Source organism: Heloderma suspectum, chromosome 5 (genome assembly GCF_057233095.1).
Source record: "Heloderma suspectum isolate Gila_16-S chromosome 5, 16-S_ref, whole genome shotgun sequence".
Taxonomy (NCBI): Eukaryota; Metazoa; Chordata; class Lepidosauria; order Squamata; family Helodermatidae; genus Heloderma; species Heloderma suspectum.
The window spans coordinates 9,606,973-9,627,678 of record NC_139462.1 but is presented as its reverse complement, the minus strand read 5'-3'; the positions used below and the strand labels follow the sequence as shown (position 1 = coordinate 9,627,678).

General features: G+C 48.2%; 1 protein-coding gene and 1 long non-coding RNA gene across 8 annotated transcripts in view; one reads left to right on the top strand and one right to left on the bottom strand.

Moving 5' to 3' along the window:
- The window catches only part of LOC146343585 (uncharacterized), a 51,565-nt gene extending 41,198 nt beyond the window's left edge, over positions 1 to 10,367 (bottom strand). For all 4 annotated transcript variants that reach the window (XR_014791944.1, XR_014791943.1, XR_014791945.1 and 1 more), the window contains exon 1: positions 3,046 to 10,367. This is a non-coding gene — a long non-coding RNA (uncharacterized LOC146343585). The remainder of the gene's footprint in view (positions 1 to 3,045) is intronic.
- The window catches only part of RNF24 (ring finger protein 24), a 94,341-nt gene extending 81,534 nt beyond the window's left edge, over positions 1 to 12,807 (top strand). For all 4 annotated transcript variants that reach the window (XM_084855341.1, XM_084855340.1, XM_084855339.1 and 1 more), the window contains 2 exons: positions 7,817 to 7,896; positions 10,361 to 12,807. In XM_084855341.1, the coding sequence (XP_084711467.1) occupies positions 7,817 to 7,896; positions 10,361 to 10,502 (222 nt within the window). In that variant the 3' untranslated portion in view covers positions 10,503 to 12,807. The remainder of the gene's footprint in view (positions 1 to 7,816; positions 7,897 to 10,360) is intronic.
- Positions 12,808 to 20,706: the final 7,899 nt, after the last annotated feature.

The following is a 20,706-nucleotide window of genomic DNA, read 5'->3' as shown; positions in this document are numbered from 1 at the left end:
GAGACTTGAAGCCTCTCTGTTGGTGTGTGTGAGTGCATCAGGAAAGAGGGGGCCCAAGGGAAACATGACATGTAGTCCCACACCTCTGGAGGGCACCCGGCTGGGGAAGGCTACTGGAGCTTGTTGCTTTTTCAGAACGGAAGGGGCCCTGCTTGTGGCATCCCATGACCAGCCTCGCTCGAGTCGGTCTTGTTGGCTTTGGTACTGGTTCAAAAGCCAGAAGGGGCAGTAGGGTAAAAGAAAAGCGTACACATTGTGGGAAGCGATGCCTGTCTCAAACCATGTTAAGACTCCCATTATGCTTGCATGTCCCCAGTGCCGGTCCTTGAGCGACTTTGGCCCTGAGTAAAATAATAAATTAATATAAAGTAATTTAGAGTTCTGGTACCCCACCTTTCCCCCAAGAGGAGGTCAAAGTGGCTTATAATATTAATAGAACAAGTACCAATAAGACAATCATAAAATCACACTAAAACAATTAAAGTACAACAATAATATTCTAACCTAAAAACACCACAAGGCCAGCAAGCCAGGAGCCCCAATTATTGGGTAAGTAAAAGGGTCTTTAACATACATTTCAAAACAGTCACAGTTGGGGCTAATTGCAGCTATCTTGGGAGGTACATCTGCAAATGGGGGGCCCACCACTGGAAAGGCCCTCTCTCGCGTCTCCACCCACCTCAGCTCACCTCACCTCACCTATGGAGCAGGGCATCTTGTGGCTTTATAGATTAGCACCAACACTTTGAACAGAGCCTGGAAAAGTGTAGGGGGGGGCATGAAACTGGCAAGCTGCTCCATATAACTGGCAAGGTGTTCCTAATGCCAGTCATCAGACTAACTGCTTTGTCCTGAACAGCACTCAAAGCAGATAGACTGTTGAGCCAGTTGATGTTTCTGAGTGGTCTCCAAGGGGCAGTCCCAAATATAAAGCATTGCAGTAGTCTAATCTGGAGGTTACCAGGGTGTGGAGAACTGTGGCCCGGCTGTCCAGAAGGTGTCGCAGCTGACGCTCCAGCAGTACCATGGAGTTCTCATGTCTTAAAACACTCACGGGTCAAGTGAGCAATTCAAGCAGCCTGCTAGGAATACGGGAGCCAAACTACAAATATGCCAGGCTTATCTATGCTATAGAATCAGACTGGTTGAATAGCGCTTCCCTTTCTCCAGGGAACCCTGGGAACTATAGTTCTGTGAGAGGGAGGTTGGGTATCTTCATCAAATAATTGTGCCCTCCCCAAACTCCAGTTGCCAGGATTCTTTGGGGGAAGCTATGAGACTTGAAACTGCAGGAAGGAGCCGTAGCTGAGTGGCAGAGTACGTGTGCGTTGCATGGAGAATGTGCCAGGTTCGACCCTGTCATCTCCAGATGGGGTGCATTAGGCTATGGCATACTTTTCCATCTGAAGAAGAGCCCAGTGACTTATGAAGGCTTGCCTCCTCTACCAACAGGCCTCAATCCAATGAAATAAAATCTTAGCTGGGTCACCTTGTCATCAGCCTATTTCCGAATTCAGGAAGGAGGTTCTTTAGCCCTCTGACTCTTAAAATCTGCAGAGTTCTATTGGCAAGGAGGAAAGAGAGGTCAAGCCTTCCTGAATTACTGCAGCACCATCAGCATGAATGCCAAAACTCTAAATTTAAACTCTGGGACACCGGAGAAGCCGGGGGGGGGGGGGATGGGCTGGATGCATGAGTGCTAAAGCCCCCACGTTCAGGGGCACCAGCCTGACACTGTTATCACACGGATAGGAGGAAGCAAAGCAAAAATTTGGTTATGCAACTGGGCCGTGGCTGTCCTTGCCAACAGTAGCTCAGATGAAGACGTTATTTATATGTGCTATAAATCCTTTCCCTGGGTGGGGACACATGGACGGGGCGGGGGGCGGGGAGAGTCCCAGCAGGCCTCCGTGAAGGCTGCTAAGGCATTGTACCGTTCTCAAAAGAACGGGCTCTGTTTAGGCAAAATGCCGCCAGGCCCGTTTTTATTAAGAAGCCAAGCTGACTGCGAACCGTGAAGCGCAGACTAGAGCCTTGCATCCAGCGGGTGGCGTGTTCATTTCCTACACAGGCGCAGCAGAACACGCGTGCGAGTTCTTAACGTTTTGTTTTCCAAAGGGGAACATCTGACTGGGGAGGGGCAGCGTGGCATTTCGCCTTGGAGAAGCTTTCAGGCCCAAGTCCCAGAGTGCTCTTTCGAACTCAGCCTCTTAGCAGGTGCATTTGCACAAGGTGAAAGGACACCCCTCTGTCTCTATGCCCTGGACTCCCAGAGAACCTATGGGCAGATGCAAAAGGAAAGATGTCCACATACGCGCGTGTGTGCGCGCATGCACACGCACGCACCCACGCTTCAGCATTTATGGCAGAGGTGCAGAACCTCAGGCGCAGGGCCCCAATCCAGCCCTTTCCCCCAACCAGCAATCATTTGGTAGTTTCCCAACCTCTGGGCAGTCTTCCCCCACCTCCCCGCCCCTGCTTTTAAAAGGTTCAAATGACTGTCCTCAGGCTTAGTTACGGGCAGCAAGGGCTCCAAGCCGGAATAGCCAGGTGTGTTTTTTTTTCCATTTAGCCCCGCCCCTTTCTGCGTTTGATCCCACGCCTCTTGCATTCAGCCCTGCCCACCAGGGCTGGTGCCAGAGTCATAAGAACATGAGAGCATCAGAAGAGCCCTGCTGCATCAGACCCAGGGTCCATCCAGTCCAGCATTCCGCTCCCACAGTGGCCAGCCAGCTGTCGACCGGGAACCCACAAGCAGGGCACGAGCGCAACAGCACCCTCCCGCCCATGTTCCCCAGCAACTGGTGTGCACAGGCTCACTGCCTCTGCTACTGGAGGTCGCACAGAGCCATCAGGACCAGTAGCCATTGATGGCCTTCTCCTCCAAGAATTTGTCCAGTGGGCCCTCGGCATAGCGCTGGTGATGGGCGCCCCGCGGCCTGCCGCCACCTCCATGCCCGCCCACTGGCTGCGCAAACAGCCCACCCCCCACTGGCTGGCAAACCACCCCTCCCCAGCCGGGCCAGCAGGGCCCCTCTTTCTTACCTGGGCAACGGCTTCTCCTCCTCCTCCGCACCTGGCCAGTCCACTCACTGGCGAAGCGCCGCCTGCCCTGGCTGGCTGAGACTGCAGGCTCTGCGGCATGCAAGTACCAATCAGATGCTGTCTTCTGGGGGACAATGAGGGCACAGGAGTGGTGAAAAGACTTCCCTGTGCTCTCATTGGCTGTGTCCTCCCAAAGGCAGCCCCTGATTGGCTCAGATCACTGCTGCTCAAAATGTAACTTTAAAAAATGTTTTAGGGTGGGGCACTGGGCTCAGCCCCAGTGCTCCCTTTGCTGGCCAGGAGGATGGCGGCAGCTGCTGTGATAGGCCCGGGGCAGAGCTGGGCCCTTCCGAGCCTCTGGGCCCTTGCAGCTGCCCACCTATGTCAACCCCTGATGCCAGGCCTGCCGCCCACTGCATTAAAAACACACACAATGAAACTGTAATAAAACAGCAACTTCTGTCTGTTCAAAGCCGAGGAGAATAAAACTGCCTTCACCAAAATAGGTGCCAGGGTGAGTTTGACACCTCTTTTGATAACTTTTAAGACAGTCCACAGGCTAGGCCTGGAGCGGGGGCTCTGCTAAGGACCTGGAAGGCCAGGCAGGTTCGCTTGGGCACAGCCAGCTTTTCACATACAAGGACTGATACACCCAGCATGTGTTTTCACTGTGTGCGCAACGCCCCCGCGCCATAGAAGGAATGTCTTTATTTTGGCACATGTAGAACCTCCACTGAAAACTACTACCTGGAATCATTTGACCACTTCCCAGAAAGTTCCCCGTGGCTGTTTTGATACACACACCACCACCATTTCGTGTTCTTTGCTTCCCACGGTGAACTTGGGCGCCTCGGAGGAAAGCAAAGCCAACGCGTCTCTTAAAAGTCAAGATGTGGGGGAGGGGGAAAGGGAGTCTAAGCGAGAGCAACGTAGCTAGGTTGGAGTTGCCCATCGGGTACAGCCAGCCACGTTTCTTGTTCTGCTTGTATTTCAAGACATTCGACAGCCAGCTCCCATGCTAAAATATGTCACAGCTTCGGGGCTGTGCCCATTCCTTTCCATGGGGCATTTCTGCTTTGCTTCACCAGCCCAAAACGCTTGCTCTCTCCCTCTCCAACCTTGCAAAAGCGTTATTCAGCTTTTAATAGCTACCATCAGGTCCTTGGAGGGGGGCGGGGGAGGCTGTTTCAAATCCCTGCTCAGTGATAAAGCTCACTCCAGTTGCCTTGGAGGCAGGTCACTAGAGTATCTTCCGCAGAGCGATGATCTTGAAGGTGGGCCTGTTGCTTTAAGAGAAGATCTCATTCGGCAAGTCAACACTAGAAAGGAAGGAACTGGGAACTGTGACGTTAGGAACATCGGAAGCTGCCTTATCCTGCGTCAGACCGTCAGTCCATCTAGCCCAGTATTGTCAATACAGACTGGTAGCAATGGCTCCCCAGGGTTCCAGGCCAGTGTTTTTCCAGCCTTGCCTGGGATCGGACCTGGGCCTTCTACATGCAAAGCAGATGCACTGCCACTGAGCATCCCAGAAGTTAGTATATGACTTTCTGTAGTGGTGTAGTAGTAGCTTTTGAAGTGCAGGCATGCATCATGGCAGTTCCCATAGTCACGCTCCCCCAGGAAAGTCCCAAAATGCAGGCACCTGTGTTGATCCTTTTCTATATGGGCGTGTGTGTATTATGTGTGTGTGCCCCCAGTATGCAGCATAATACCCAATGTATTAGGATCATCAAACAGTGATCTGGCAAAGGGCAGTGTAGTGGTTAGCATGTTGAAGAGACCTGAGCTTGCATGAGAAAGTGAAAGAGCATCTCCCAGTAGGGCTGGGAAACACCCCTGACTGAAACCCTGGAGGTCTGCTGGTGATCTCGGTAGACCAGGGGTAACCAAGTCACTAAGCCTTAGGAGGATGGGCATTCTGACCTTTTGGAGTGAGGAGGGGAAACGTGGAAATGCCAAGAAACCCAGTGGAGGCTGGTGGCTCTGATGTCACTGGTGCAGTGAAGCTGCTCCGGGTTTCAGTCAGAACCAGTCAGAATGCTAACGGAGTTAGAGCAAGGAGCTTCACACCTTGGAGAGCCCCTTTAGAGTTCTGGCTGGAACCAGAGCGGATACATCGCCCCACTGACATCGGAGCCGCCGGCCTCCACTGAAGAAACCACCAAATGGTTTGTGAGGTTCGGCACCTTTGATGTAGGTGATACGGAGCTACGGAGCAGTGCTCTGGGGCAGCTTTTTTTCCTAGACTGGCTCTCAGGTTGAAAGCGATGGCCCACCCAGCTAAGCAGACTTGTTGCTGTGGGAGACAAAAAGTCATTTCCTTAGGACAGTGTGTACCAGATTGTGAGATCCCAAACCTGACTCATCAGCTTCCTCTCCTTCCCCTGTTAAAGCTGAGAGCTGGAAAGCAGCTGTGCCCACGTGCTTGACGAAACGAACAGAGACACATTTTTTGAGGCAACATCCTGTCCTTTGCAAGATGTCTGCCCTGCCTTGGAAGGAGAGGCATGAGAGTGGAACCGCCTACATCGGGGTCCCCAACCTTTTTGGACGTGTGGGCACATTTGGAAATTTGAGAAACTGCTGTGAGCACTGCCACAAAATGGCTTCCATGGAGGATGTGGCTAGTCACATCATGGCTGTCGTGGGGGCCTGGCTAGTTAAGAGGTGGTGGAGCGGGGAGAGAAATAGTGAGGCTGGAGGCTGGGAGAAATGGAAAGAGATGCTTCCTGGCTGCGTCTTCTGTCCATACAGATTGTTTCCCTTTGTACTCTGTCCCTCCACTCCCAGGCTCTAGCCTCGCTCTTGCCCTCCCACAACCCCTTTTCTTTCTTTTTCTTTCTTTGTCCCTTCCCCGTCCCTAGCCACCTTTTTTCTCCCTTCCTAGCCTCGCTCTTTCTCTCCCCACACCTCTTTATCTTGCAGCTTCTCCCTGCTCCTAGCCTCTAGCCACGCTCTTTCTCTCCCCTCTAGTCCTTTTGCCTTGCTTTCTGTTCCTGCCCGCTGGAGAGCTGATGAGTGGCAGGTTCAGGAACAAGAAGGACAACCTGGTGTCCTAATGTTTTTCCATTTTTTTATTTAAAATATCTTTTGAAGGAAGCAGGGAGTGAAGATCTGTGTGGGCACCATTGGAGGTTGGGGACCCCTGACCTACATGGTTCCCCTTTTTAAAAACAAAACGACGAGTGTTAGCAGTAGCTGTGTTTGGCTGGCCCAGTTTCTGTGGGTGGCTGTGTATCCTTGGCACCATCCTCCCAAGTGTGAGCTTTGCATACTTTTTACTCCTCTCAAAATCTCCATGCGTGGCCAACCCAGTGGGCTGGTGGCACATCAAAGAGCCTCTGGCCAGAGATGAATAGCTTAGTTTTCTGGCATAGGCAAGGCACGTGTATTTGCTTTAGGTCTCTGTGGTCCAGTTTGTATGATCCCTTGATTAGTCGACACACAGTGATGTGCAACTGAATACATGAACTGGCTTAGTTGAGTGGGATTGCGTGGGAGGCGCTGCGAAACCTCTCCCTGTAGCGTTAGGTCTGCAGTGGCTCTTTCAGTCACCACTTGATCCTTGGTGGATGCTGCTAGGACTGGCTTTGGGGTTGGAGAGCCCATGTCCCTAATAGCAGAAAGGGCTCTAACCAACTAGCCCTTCTTGGGAAAACTATGCCCTGGCCATAGTTCTGCACGCCTTGGTAACATCCGGCTTAGGCTACTGCAGTGCATTCTTCATGGGGCTGCCCATGAAGACTTCTTGGAAACTTCCATCAGTTTAGAACAGGCCTGGGCAGAAGGTAGATCTCCAGATGTTTTAGACTTCAACTCCCAGAAGCCTCTGCCAGCATCAGTAAGTGGTCAGGAATGCTGAGAGCTGGAAGTCCAATATTTCCAGAGATCTACTTTCTGCCCAGCCCTGGTTTAGGATACAGCTGTGAGGTTGCTAACTAGGACATCCAGAAATGTGCTGCTTTGCCAGTGCTAAAGGAATTTCCACTAGCTACCAAGTTGTTTCTGGGCGTGATTCAACATGCTCGTTTTTACTTTTTTAAAGTTGTAAACAGCCTAAGAGAAACCACACCGATAAACGGATTCCCACACCTGGCGTAGCCAGGAATTTGGTTGAGAATGTCATTCTCAAGCTTCTCCTGCAAATGCAATTTTGGAAGTTAATGGACACAGCTTCCATTAACTGCAGTTTTAAAGCAGTAATTTACATACAGAGCTACAATACCCAGTAAGTCTCCAACATTAGTGAGGCCCTGGGAGTTGAGGGCCAGGCACCTAGCAGCAACCCCAGGAAATTGTTTTGCGCTGTCTCCAGAACTGAAGGATAGTATGACCTCATAGGCGAACTAGGATAATACCTTACTCTTCAAATGTTTCCGTCCATCTTCAGCTTAGAAATGGATAATCTTGCAGAACCACTGTCACCTTGGGGAGTTAGGGGCTGGGCTGGGGCCAGATTCAACCAAATTGCATTTGTTAGGATCTGAAAGATGTAGAACCCGCTTTCACTGAAGGCATGCCAAGGTCAATGCCACAGCTGGGGAAACTCATCCAATCTGTAACCACAGGGAAAATAATTTAGCTGAGCAGTTAGTGGCATTTTCTCAAAGAAACCACGAAATACCTTCTCCTTCCTTCCTTTCTTGATCTCATCTTATCCGTCATGAATGCAAAGTGGGGTGGGGGGGTTCGTGTGTGTGTGTGTGTGTGTGTGTGTGTGTGTGTAGCTGACTGTTCTTTTCCTTTTTGTCCTTTGCTTCTTTTCCAGATCTGTGCTGTTTGTCTGGAGGAATTCAAGCCCAAGGATGAGTTGGGAATCTGTCCATGCAAACATGCCTTCCACAGAAAGTAAGTGCCGACCTCGCCAATCAGCACAAAAAGTGAAATGTTTGTGAAGATCTCAGGTCTCTCTTGGAAACTCCTGTGCTGTTCACAGCCTGTACATTTCCAGGGGGGAGATGGGCCTAGACTGTGGCACTGGGGGCTCCTTGTTTCCTTGGTCATTGCGCCCACATCTAAGGGCCAGGTCCCAAGATCGTGACAACTGCAGGCGGGGAAACGCATGCCCCACAGTTTCCAGTCACACGCATCCATTGCCATGTACAGGCTCCAACCCCCAGTGCACCTTCATGTGGGAGGTTGTAGCTCGGGGGTAGAGCATTTGCAGAAGGACCCAGGCTCAACCCCTGGCATCTCCAGTTAGAAGGACTGTGAGTGGCGAGGCTTAGAAAGATCCCCTCGGCCTGGGTCTGCAGCCAGTCTGCAGACAGACCAATGGCTGGATGCAGGGTGAAGCAATTTCAGGCACAAGGCATTTGCTTGGGGTGTTTTTTAGACTGCAAGGGCTGCTTATGCTGCATCAGGCCAAAGTGCTCCGACTTCAAAAGTCGATGCTCCTGCAAATCGTGCCAGCCAGCCAGAGTCGACAGCACTAGGAGGACAACAGGGTCTGACTCAGTTGAACTGATTCATTTCAGGGCTGCAGAACCTCTTTCTCCGAACTCCATTTCGGAGAAGCTTTTGAGGAATGCATTTCGGTGTGGGCGGGGCTGTAGACAAAACGGGGTGGGGCTAAAATAGCAGCATATTTTAGTTTCAAGCTCTTCCTGCCAGTCACTCAGCCGTAGGAGAGGGAGTTCAAACTTTTAGAATGGGGGAAAAACCGTGCAAAAGCCAGGAAACCACTGAACTATTGGTGGTCAGGGCTGGGGCCTGGGGAAGAGGGCAGGGCCTTCTGGGGAGCACCAGGGGGCCAGATTTGGCCCCCAGGCCTGAAGTTCTGCACCTCTGATTTATATCCCACTACTTCCAGCAGCGCTGTCTGAGGGCCAAATGAGATACTACGCGTGCAATTAGCCATGGTGTGAATGGCTTTTGAAAAGTGCATCACAGTCATGCCGGGCAGGGGCGGGGGGGATGTGTGCAATCTGAACTGGGACCCTGGAGTGGGTGTTGGGGGGCTTTAACTCTTTGCCGCCCCACCTGCTATTTGCACTGAGGGGGGAATTTCTATTTGCCCCCTCCGCTCCCACTCCAGGCTCCCAATCTAGATTGGGGCTCTGCGACTGCAATTTCCCTTTAAAAGCTGTTCCTGCAGTTGCATCAGATCTTGTTTGGCCCTTGAAACACTCAGCTTTGAAAAACAATAAAAACAATGTATGCACACAACAAAAACCAAAGCAACAATTCCTATAAGATCAACATAAAAACAGATGCAGCACCATACTTGAGTAGCACCATAAAGCAGCTACACACCTCTGGAATAAGTTGCCCTCGGGTCCACCATGCTCCGACATTGCAGGCTTTTAAGACATATTATTTTCCTCTGGCCTTCTCCTAATATGATTTTGTTGCTGGAGCAGTGCTTCCCCCCCCCCCCCCCCACACACACACTTAAGGTTAACGTCCCCCTTTGGAACTTCCCTGGAAGAAACGTGGGACTTCCCTCTCAAAGTATTGCCTGGAAGATGCAGGATGTAATGTGTGATGAGGCACAGGGCCACAATGCCAGTGCAATGAAACCGTTAACTAGATTAATCGATTAAAAATGTGCCCCCAGGGAATTGGGCAGCAACAGACATCTTTTAAAGTCATTATTTTTAATGCAGTTATTTTCCGAACTCATTGCAGGTGGCAGGGTGTCACTTTGGAAGAATCACTCTTCCTCCCCCACCCCTGGTCTGCGAGAGGGCAAGCCTCTTCTAAGAGGCAGCCGCTGCAGTTGTTGTCGTTCCACCTTATTTACTAAAACACCACCAAGGCTTCCTAGACCATGTAAGAAATGAAGCAAAAGAACGACACCCACCAAATATGCATGGTACTCTCTGGAGAGGCTCTCTTAGATGAATGAACTTGATCTCTTTCCAATCATCAATGAAACATATATTGTCTCCAATGTGCTATAAATTGCCCCCGATGTTGGTTAGTTTATTTGTATTATTCTTAAAACTAAATAAAAAATACTTAAAAAAACACCATGATGGCGGCCTACAACACTTTAAAACAAAATCTTGGAACATTTTAAAATAAGAGCATTAAGGACAGTAGAGCGTTGAAACATTAAATGGCGTAATTTAAAAGGCTAAATTAAAAATACGTTTCTTCACAGCATTTGTAAAAGCCAAGCACGGGAGCTAATTGTAGTTCCTGTGCATGGGCTGTCTAAAACCAAATAGAACGAATGTTTTCTTGTATTTAAAATGCAGGCCGTTGGTCAGCGAAGGCTTTCCTCCATTGGCTGACAGCCGGAGCTTTAAGGGTACTGATGTAGGTTGTCAGATCACCAAATGTGCCGCTTTCTCCCTGCTCCCAGGTGCCTCATTAAATGGCTGGAGGTTCGGAAAGTGTGCCCCCTCTGCAACATGGCCGTCCTCCAGCTGGCCCAACTCCACAGCAAGCAGGATCACCACGGCCCCCCACAAGAGCCCCTGCCCGGGGCGGCAAACATCGTATAGCTTCCCGCAAGCGGCACATGCCCTCATCGCAGCCCACCACCCGAGAGAGCCATGCAGACGCTCGCCGACCTCTGAAGCTGCTGCTTACGGCCTTGGAGTATCTGCCAGGGTTCCCTTTGGCTCATGATGAGCTCCCCAGATGCACTTGAAGGAGGAAGGGCAGGTGCTCAGGCTGCCAACGCATCCATAGTGCAGCGTCCACCAGTGCAACACACAAGAAGGTAAAATGGCGAGTCCGTGGATTTGGCTTCTCTTTTATTTTTTTCTTCTTTTTATACGAGCACTTTACGAAGGACGCTTGTAGGGTAGATCGGGTGCCTGTGTTTGACTTGGGCCGGATGGATGGCGAAGGAGGGCAGGAGGCCCAAGCCAAGAGTGATCTGAGAGACAAAAACCAGGAGCACACAGGTGCCCTGTGTGCGGCGTGCATCTTTGCATCTCAAGATGGAGAGACACTGCATTCTCCTTGGGGAAATTGTACCCCGCAATTCCACCACCCAGTGGTTACCTCACACCACATTGCCTGTGGCGCTTGGAACTTAACGAGCGGCTAGGCCAAACCCTGATCTTGTTGCTGGATGATTCAGGACATCAGATTCTCTCTCATGCATGTGCGGGATGGGGAGTGGAAGCAGAGCCCACCCACAACTTCTAAGGACGAGTGAATGCCTGGAGACCCTACGGTGATGCATGGAACGTGCTTGATTAGAAGTTAGGCCGAGATCCACCAGTGCTGCGATGGTTCCCTTTAGGCACTCGAGATGCACATTTGCTCAATTCCTGCCTCGGCAAACGGTTCCTTACGTGCCCCAGGAATGTGGGAGGAACAAATCTCTTAAATTACTGTCACCTTAATGGTCATCACCCGTGAGAAGCACAGGGAATGCCAAGGCCAAGTCAGCATCTAATGAAAGGGGCTGATGGCCAGCCAGTTACACTCAGCACTGGAATACGGGAGCATCCATTTTGTCCCATAATGCGAATCCCTTTCGAGCTGTGTGCCAGCACAGAAGAGGGGTATTCACAGGTGTAGAACTAGAATGGGTTTGCTTTTTTAAAAAATGTGGCTCTGAAATGTGAAGTCTTAGTAGTTTTGAATGTGTTAAAAGTGCCGATTTTGGTGGTGGAGTTCATCTGTGAAATCCAGGCGTGACAACAAAAGATGAACCCTGAAGCGTGATCAGACCAAAGGCCTCTGTAGTCCAGCATTCTGTTCCCACAGTGGCCAGCCAAATGCCCCCAATGGGAAGCCCACACAGAGAACATGAGCATGATAGCATCCTCCCACTCGTGTTCCCCAGCAACTGGTACTCGGAGGCAATGATTTGTAACTGCCTCTGAACCTGGAGGTAGTACATAGACATCATAATGACTAGTAGCCAGTGACACATTTCTGTAGTAGAACCCTCATTTTTCCAATCGATATTTCAGTTCCCTAACAAAAATCTGGACTTGATAAAATAAAAAAAAACAGGCTCTACCAAGCAATATGGTTTGGTATTTTTTTGCTCCGTTACAGGGCCAAACAGGGCAGACTGGAGCCCAATTCCTCTTTTGTTATAAATTTGGCTTCCTGAAAACATCAGCTTTCATTATATTAAAAAAAGGAAGTTTTTATCATTGCAAAGTGGGGAAACCATTGTCAAGATTAACTGTGCATAAATTATTCTGGAGTATACAGAGGAGGCAGGATGCAACCCCAAACCTTGATATCCCTTTTGAGGAGTGTATTTTTTATTTATATGTCAGTACGTGCAGTTGATCTAAGGGTACAGGGAAGGGATTTTTCAGTATTACGTTGTACATTTTCTAACAATGGCATAGACTGTTCTTCCCAGCCCTTCTGCAACAGGGTAACTTTCCAATAGCCAGTTGATAACATGGCATGAATTTCAGTAGCAGCAGTAAATGATAGCTGCCTAGGCTTACAATTGTCATTTACCATTTTAGATCATCCAGATTCAGTCTACTCCCTTTCTAACCCCCACCCCCTGAACGTCCCCCTTCCACAATCTTTGTAAATAGCGTGCGACCCTCGAAAGAGTTTATGAACCTTAGATCCTCCTGGATTCATAGACGCATTTGTACACTAAAATAAATAAAATTCTGCAGCAGAATATTTTTTTTAAATAAGACAAAGAAAACATTCGCTGGTTTTTATTTTGTAAGCTATATTTTTGTATATTTAATTGCTATTTTAAAATTCTAATGCATCTTTTTTGCTAATCATACTATTATTAAATGTGGGGGGGGGAGAAAGTTTGCATGTGATTTGACTTGAAATGTAAATAAAGACAGATTTTGGAAATAATGTGTGTGCGCGTGTGAATCTGTTCTTACTGCCCCACATCAGTTTGCAGAATCAAAGGGTTGTGTATGCATACTCTGGGTGCAATCTTATGCATGTTTAGGCAGAAAAATGCCCTAAAATTCCCAGCATCCTCCAGCCAGCTGGATTTGTGCCTTAATCATTTGTGCCTTAGTCATATTTAGGGGAGACACCATGAAATCAATGGGACCTAGGTTAGTCATGACTACTCTAAGTCCTATTGATTTCAGCAGGTCTACTCTTGTTGTTGTTGTTGTTGTTGTTGTTCAGTCGTGTCCGACTCTTCGTGACCCCATGGACCATAGCACGCCAGGCCTTCCTGTCCTGCGCTCTCTCCCGGAGCGTGCCCAAGTTCATATTCATTGCATCGGTGATGCTATCTAGCCATCTCATCCTCTGCCGTCCCCTTCTCCTTTTGCCTTCAGTCTTTCCCAGCATCAGGGTCTTTTCCAGGGAGTTTTCTCTTCGCATTAGGTGGCCAAAATATTGGAGCTTCAGCTTCATTATCTGTCCTTCCAATGAGCACTCAGGGTTGATTTCCTTTAGGATGGACTGATTTGACCTCCTTGCAGTCCAGGGGACTCGTAAGAGTCTTCTCCAGCACCACAGTTCGAAAGCATCAATTCTTCGGCGCTCAGCCTTCCTTACAGTCCAGCTCTCACAGCCATACATTACTACTGGGAAAACCATAGCTTTGATTAGACGGACCTTTGTCGGCAAGGTGATGTCTCTGCTTCTTACTATGCTGTCTAGGTTGGCCATAGCTTTCCTCCCAAGGCGCAAGCGTCTTTTAATTTCATGGCTACAGTCACCGTCTGCGGTGATCTTGGAGCCCAAGAAAGTAAAATCTGTCACTGCTTCCATTTCTTCCCCTTCTATATGCCAGGAAGTGATGGGGCCAGATGCCATGATCTTAGTTTTTTTAATGTTGAGTTTCAAACCAGCTTTTGCACTCTCCTCTTTCACCCTCAACAAGGGGCTCTTGAGATCCTCTTCGCTTTCTGCCATTAGGGTGGTATCGTCTGCATATCGGAGGTTGTTGATAATTCTCCCAGCAATCTTAATTCCGACCTGTGATTCATCCAACCCAGCAGTTCTCATGATGTACTCTGCATATAAGTTAAATAAGCAGGGCGACAATATGCAGCCTTGTCGTACTCCTTTCCCAATTTTGAACCAATCGGTTGTTCCATGTCTGGTTCTTACTGTTGCTTCTTGACCCTCGTACAGGTTTCTCAGGAGACAGGTAAGGTGGCCTGGTACTCCCATCACTTTAAGAATTTGCCACAGTTTGTTATGATCCACACAATCAAAGGCTTTAGCATAGTCAATGAAGCAGAAATAGACGTTTTTCTGGAATTCTCTTGCTTTCTCCATGATGCAGCGAATGTTGGCGATTTGATCTCTAGTTCCTCTGCCTCTTCGAAACCCAGCTTGTACTTCCGGTAGTTCTCGGTTCGCATACTGCTGAAGCCTAGCTTGTAGGATTTTGAGCATCACCTTGCTGGCATGTGAAATGAGCGCAATTGTGCGGTAGTTTGAACACTCTTTGGCGTTGCCCTTCTTTGGAATTGGAATGTAAACTGACCTTTTCCAGTCTTGTGGCCACTGTTGAGTGTTCCAGATTTGTTGGCATATTGAATGCAGCACTTTAACAGCATCATCTTTTAGGATTTTAAATAGCTCGGCTGGAATACTGTCATCTCCGCTAGCTTTGTTGTTACTAATGCTTCCTAAGGCCCACTTGACTTCACTCTCGAGGATGTCCGGCTCAAGTTCAGTGACCGCACTATCATGGCTATCAGGGACATTCAGATCTTTCCTGTATAGTTCTTCTGTGTATTCTTGCCACCTCTTCTTAATCTCATCTGCTTCTGTTAGGTCCCTGCCTTCTTTGTCCTTTATCATGCCCGTCTTTGCACAAAACGTTCCCTTGAGATCTCCAATTTTCTTGAAGAGATCTCTAGTCTTTCCCATTCTGTTGTTTTCCTCGATTTCTTTGCATTGTTCATTTAAGAAGGCCTTCTTGTCTCTCCTTGCTATTCTCTGGAACTCTGCATTCAGTTGGGTATATCTTCCCCTTTCTCCCTTGCTTTTCGCTTCCCTTCTTTCCTCAGCTACTTGTAAAGCCTCATCAGACAGCCACTTTGCTTTCTTGCTTTTTCTTTGGGATGGATTTCGTTGCTGCCTCCTGAAGAATGTTACGGACCTCCGTCCATAGTTCCTCAGGCACTCTGTCTATCAGGTCTAATCCCTGAAATCTATTCCTCACCTCCACTGTATATTCATCAGGGATATGATTTAGGTCATACCTGAACGGTTTAGTGGTTTTCCCGACGTTCTTCAATTTCAGCCGAAATTTTGCAAGAAGCAGCTCATGATCTGAGCCACAGTCAGCTCCAGGTCTTGTTTTTACTGACTGTATGGAGCTTCTCCATCTTTGGCTGCAAAGGACATAATCAATCTGATTTCGATATTGACCATCTGGTGACGTCCATGTGTAGAGTCGCCTCTTGTGCTGTTGGAAAAGAGTGTTTGCTATGATCAGCGTGTTCTCTTGGCAAAGCTCTATTAGCTTTTGTCCTGCTTCATTTTGTACACCAAGGCCATGCCTGCCTGTTATCCCGGTGATTTCTTGACTTCCTACTTTAGCATTCCAATCCCCTATGATGAAGAGGACATCTTTTTTTGGTGTTAGTTCTAGAAGGTGTTGTAGGTCTTCACAGAACCGATCACCCTCAGCTTCTTCGGCCTCAGTGGTTGGGGCATAGACTTGAATTACTGTGATGTTGAATGGTTTGCCTTGGATTCGTACTGAGATCATTCTATCATTTTTAAGATTGTACCCCAGTACTGCTTTTCCCACCCTTTTGTTGACTATGAGTGCTACTCCATTTCTTCTAAGGGATTCTTGCCCACAATAGTAGATATGATGGTCACCTGAATTAAATTCACCCATGCCTGTCCATTTTAGTTCGCTGATTCCCAAGATGTCGATGTTCAATCTTGCCATCTCATGTTTGACCACCTCCAGCTTACCTTGATTCACTGATCTGACATTCCAGGTTCCTAAACAATATTGTTCTTTACAGCATCGGATTTTCTTTTCACCACCAGACACATCCACAGCTGAGTGTCCTTTCGGCTTTGGCCCAGCCGCTTCACTCTTTCTGGCGCTACTTGGAAATACCCTCTGCTCTTCCCCAGTAGCATATTGGACACCTTCCGACCTGAGGGGCTCATCTTCCGGCGTCATCTCTTTTAGCCTTGTGATACGTTCCATGGGGTTTTCTTGGCAAGAATACTGGAGTGGGTTGCCATTTCCTTCTCCAGTGGACCACATTTTGTCAGAACTCTCTGCCATGACCTGTCCGTCTTGGGTGGCCCTGCACGGCATAGCTTATGGCTTCACTGAGTTACGCAAGCCCCTTCGCCACAACAAGGCAGTGATCCATGAAGGGGAGGTCTACTCTTAAGTATGACTAAATCTGGATACAGCCCAAAGTCAGCTTTGGATAAGATCTGAGGGCTAATCTTACTGTAGTTGTAGAAAGAGATAAAGAGTCAAAATATAGTGCATGTAAATTTTCAGAAAAATTATGCGTTTTGTCTATCATTTTACTCCCCAGATCAAATAAACTCAGCATAAAAATGGAAGGAGGGGCCTGGAGAAAAAACATAGACTAGAAGTTTAAAAAAAAAACCACTGTCCACACACAAGGCTCAAGGATGGATGGTGGAAAAAGGGTGCGTAAGAGGAGAGAGTAAGCACTGCCACAAATATTGATGAACTGTTAACCCCTTTGTGCGAGTGCTATATTGATCCTCTGTTTTATTATTACTAGGTTTTCTATGCTGCCTTTCAAGGTGAAAACCCTCCCAAGGTGGCTTCCAAAAATAAAATAACATACCCTCAAGAAAACATGTTGAACCCCAGTTGGAAGTGCATTACACAGTCATAGTGTGAATGGGGAAGGATGTGAGAGCATGAAGGGAAAAGGGACACAGAAAATACTCTGCACAAAATACATCTAGGACTTTATGTAAGCCTCTGGATGTAATGTATTAGTATTATTACTTAGGTGGAACCATTTTTCTGAACTAAGGGCTACGGCATGCTGCCCTTGACAGATGGAATAATAAGGCAGTCCCTGCCCCTCAGACTCATAATCTAAAAGGCATGCCACACAAGGAAAAGGGGTTGGGAGGGAGGAGGGGAAATGCAAACTCAGGCACTAGCTCTTAGTGCCTGAGCAAAATTCTGGTATGTGTGTTTCTCTGGCAGGGAGAAGCCAGCTCCCTGCAGCTGCTCCTGCTCCGGCCAACAAATGGGGCCAGGCTCGTTTTCTAGCCAAAGGGTATTGCGCTGGAATTCCTTTTGGTTGCAGGTAGGTGGGTGGGTGAGGTGTTACGATGTTTTGCTAACCCACCAGGTGCACCAGCCCTGCTGTGCAAGATGTGTGGTATGGCAGCCTGTCCGCCGACCACTGAACCAAAACAGCTGGGGGGTGGCAGCAGCTGAGGGGTGTTGGCAGCTGGGCAAACCATAAGCAACTTGGCCTGTGCCTCAGGGTCTGCAGGCTTTCCAGAATAGCAAGCGGATGCCAAAAGGTTGCCAGCAGTTAGGGCTGTTATCTGCAGGTCTTCAAGAAGCAATAAAAATAAATCAAGCCATGTAATAGTGTGTGAAAGGCACTGCTATGGCCAATCTGTCCATGGGGAGGCACAGGAGGAACAGGAGGTCAGTTTTGTGCTGCCATGTATGGCCCCCTTCCCCAACCTGGTGCCCTCCAGCTGTGTTGGGACTGCAGCTCCAAAATTCACAGCTAGCTTATCCATTAGTCTGATGGTTGTCAAGGAGTGAGGGCAAAGTATACCTCCAATTGTTAATTTTTTTAAAAAAAGTGTCCTCAGCTATTAATCCATAGCCCCCAGCTATAAAATGGGAGCGATAACAACTTACCTCAACAAGCCGACTATTGTGATGTCAAACGCCAATAAAGATGGTGTTGTTTAAAGGTAAATGCCAGTATAGCAACCTGGTTGTAATGTCAGAACCCTCCACTGCAATCTTGGTATGTGTCAATAGCTGCTAGGTTGCAACCCAAAGGCTCTCGTGGCAATTTAAAATTACCAGTTAAAGCAGCCGTCTGTAACCTGGGGAAGAGAGATCTGTTCTGGAATATGATTTGCACTACAGCTCCCATCTTCCCTGACCACTGGTCATGCTGGCTGGGGCTCATAGGAACTGTAGTCCCAAATCTCTGGAGGGCAGACTGGGCAAGGCTGCTGTCAGGCATACTAGCTTTAGAAGACCCTGCCAGCCAGCCAAACATGGAGCATCATGTGAAAACAAACCTGGAATCCCCTGCTGTGAGTTTCCCAAATGGTTTGCAAGATGCAACTCAAGGTTGGCATGGCGGGCAGAAGCGTGACAGGTATCACCGAATCTCCAGGCTGGGGGAAAGCTTCATCTGTTGAGTCCTGCCTGACATGCAACTGGGAAAAGCTGTAGGACATGTAGGACGCTGCATACTTTCTCCCACAATGGAAGTGTCGTCTTTGCATGCGGCAGCGTGGCTAGTCTTTGCAGTGTGCTCTTTGGAGGGGCCACCTTCGGCAGAGCCTTCGATAGAGGGCTGCTGGTCTCTGCATTTAATTAGATCAGCTGGGAGATATCTGTGCTAATGCTGCCGCCTACTTGGCTCACTTTCTCTGTCCCCAAGAAACATGTGTTTCATACGAAACCCCTTTGGGAGAACTGGGCCTAAGGGATGCCAGCTTTGTTTTCCTCCTGATGCTGTCTGTTCCTTTGGCTTTTACACACATCGGCATTCAGAAGTCATTCTTTCCGATTGTGAACAGGAACTGCCAGGATGGTTTTGCCCACAGTTTTGTTGCTTGGAGGTGGCCCACGACAAAGCTTCGGTGAGCTAGTGGTGCAGCTACTGCTGGGCCTTGGGGCCAAAGTCCAGGGTCCATAGCCCAGGGGGCCCCAAATGACCAGCCAAAGAGCAACAAGGTGGGGGAAACGGCAAACCGGCCCCACAGCCGACTAATGAGGCAAAGCATGAAAAGCACAGTAACCCCGTTAAAAGGATCTGAGTGCAAATGGCAGAGAAGACCCCTGCTTGAGACCATGGAGAGCAGCTCCCAGTCAGAATACACAATCCTGGACTAGCGGGACAAATAGTCTGACCAGCTTCCTGTGTTCTTCAGGGGGAGAGTGCTAGCAGATCGAAGGGCAGGACAGTATTGGGACATTTAGACGGTACAAGGCTGGTGGGCAGGTAGCAGTTGGGAAGCCTACCTGGAACCCCTCTTGCTATTGACCACGATTTTTGTGTCCCCTCCCTGAGGATGCAATAATTCCATTAGGGCCACCTTTGATGAGAGTCCGCTCTGCATCCTAGCAGATCTAGCTTCACAAATAGAGGACAGTTTTCCTTGCGGGAAGGAGGCAGTTCATACTGGAGAAGCAGCTGCCTCAGACACTCATCTGGACAAGGGGTTCAATTGACCTGGAAAGTTGCCACATGCCAAATAGCTACTAATCAGCTGTAATAGACATCAACTTTGGCCCTGGTCAACTGCAGCTAAGAAAGGCATCTTCTCCCTAAAATAAGAGGGCAGTTTTATTTCCAGTCACCATTCATTAAGTTATGTTGAAGGTCCTATCTGTCAGTTTCACTTTCTACCACATTCAGATTTTTTCAATTGCAAGATCCTTCTCTCACAAATACGGAGAACTCTGCAACATTTGGTAAATTCTTATCCAAAACGAAATGGAACAAAATTCTCACCCATCTACACCAGCCAAATTCAATAGGTACAGCTTTCTCACCCATCTGCACTAGCCAAATTCAATACATACAGCTATTCCCTGTATGGAAAGGATCATGATATACCTGCCTGCCATAAACCTGTTAAAAATGTGGGGGGGAAAAGATGTGGCAACCCTAATTAAGTACTAACATGGCTGAATACACAGGAATTCAAACTTTGAGAAAGCACTCAAAGCCCTGGGCCTGGATGGGCAAATCTGTCAGTTTTGGTTTCTCTTACATGCTTTAAAAAAAAAATAAATCTTGAGTTCTTTTTGTCCCAAATATGGAGAACTTTGCAAATGTTGGTAAATTCTTATCAACAGTGAACTGAAACAAAATGTTATCCCATCCCTACTGAAACCAACCAAGCCTGTGTTATTGGATAGAGCCATGCTGCCCTCTAGTGATAATAAGGGTCAAGAGCAACACTGAACAGGCTGCAATTCACCTGAGCGGTTGTCTGGCTTTAAACAGCTCTCATCTTTTTTGCAAAGCAGCCTCTACCCAGTTCCCAGCATTCTCTCCAAGCACAGATACTTTAATATTCCCTGTGAGAAACAACATATGCAGTGGCCCCTTTGCTTCAAAATCTCTGCTCATTTTATCTCTAAACCATGCTTTTGAAGACTGTATTTTAACTCTCATCTCTTCTGAAGCTCTAGGGATCAGGACGTATGTGTTAAAATAAATAAAAAGCCACTATTGGCCTTCAGAAGCAAATCCACGCTCCCATTCTTTTGTGCTACAGAACCTCCCTCTGCATCTTCTCTAACCAGACCCACTGGGGAAGTTTCCGTTGAAAACACAACTCCTCCTTTGCCAGCCCCCCTCTAATCCCTCCCTCCTCTCATTAAGGAACTGCTCTACTTCTGCAATAATTACTATCTTAGAATAGGATGCACAATTTACTAAACGACAATTTGTGAAAAACAAAATTTCTATTTAAGCACATACGCTCCTCTTGACCTACTTTTCATTAAGTACAATACATGTCACCACCAAGGGTGACTTTGTCAAGACTTTGGTTGTTTTTAAACATGCAAGAGAA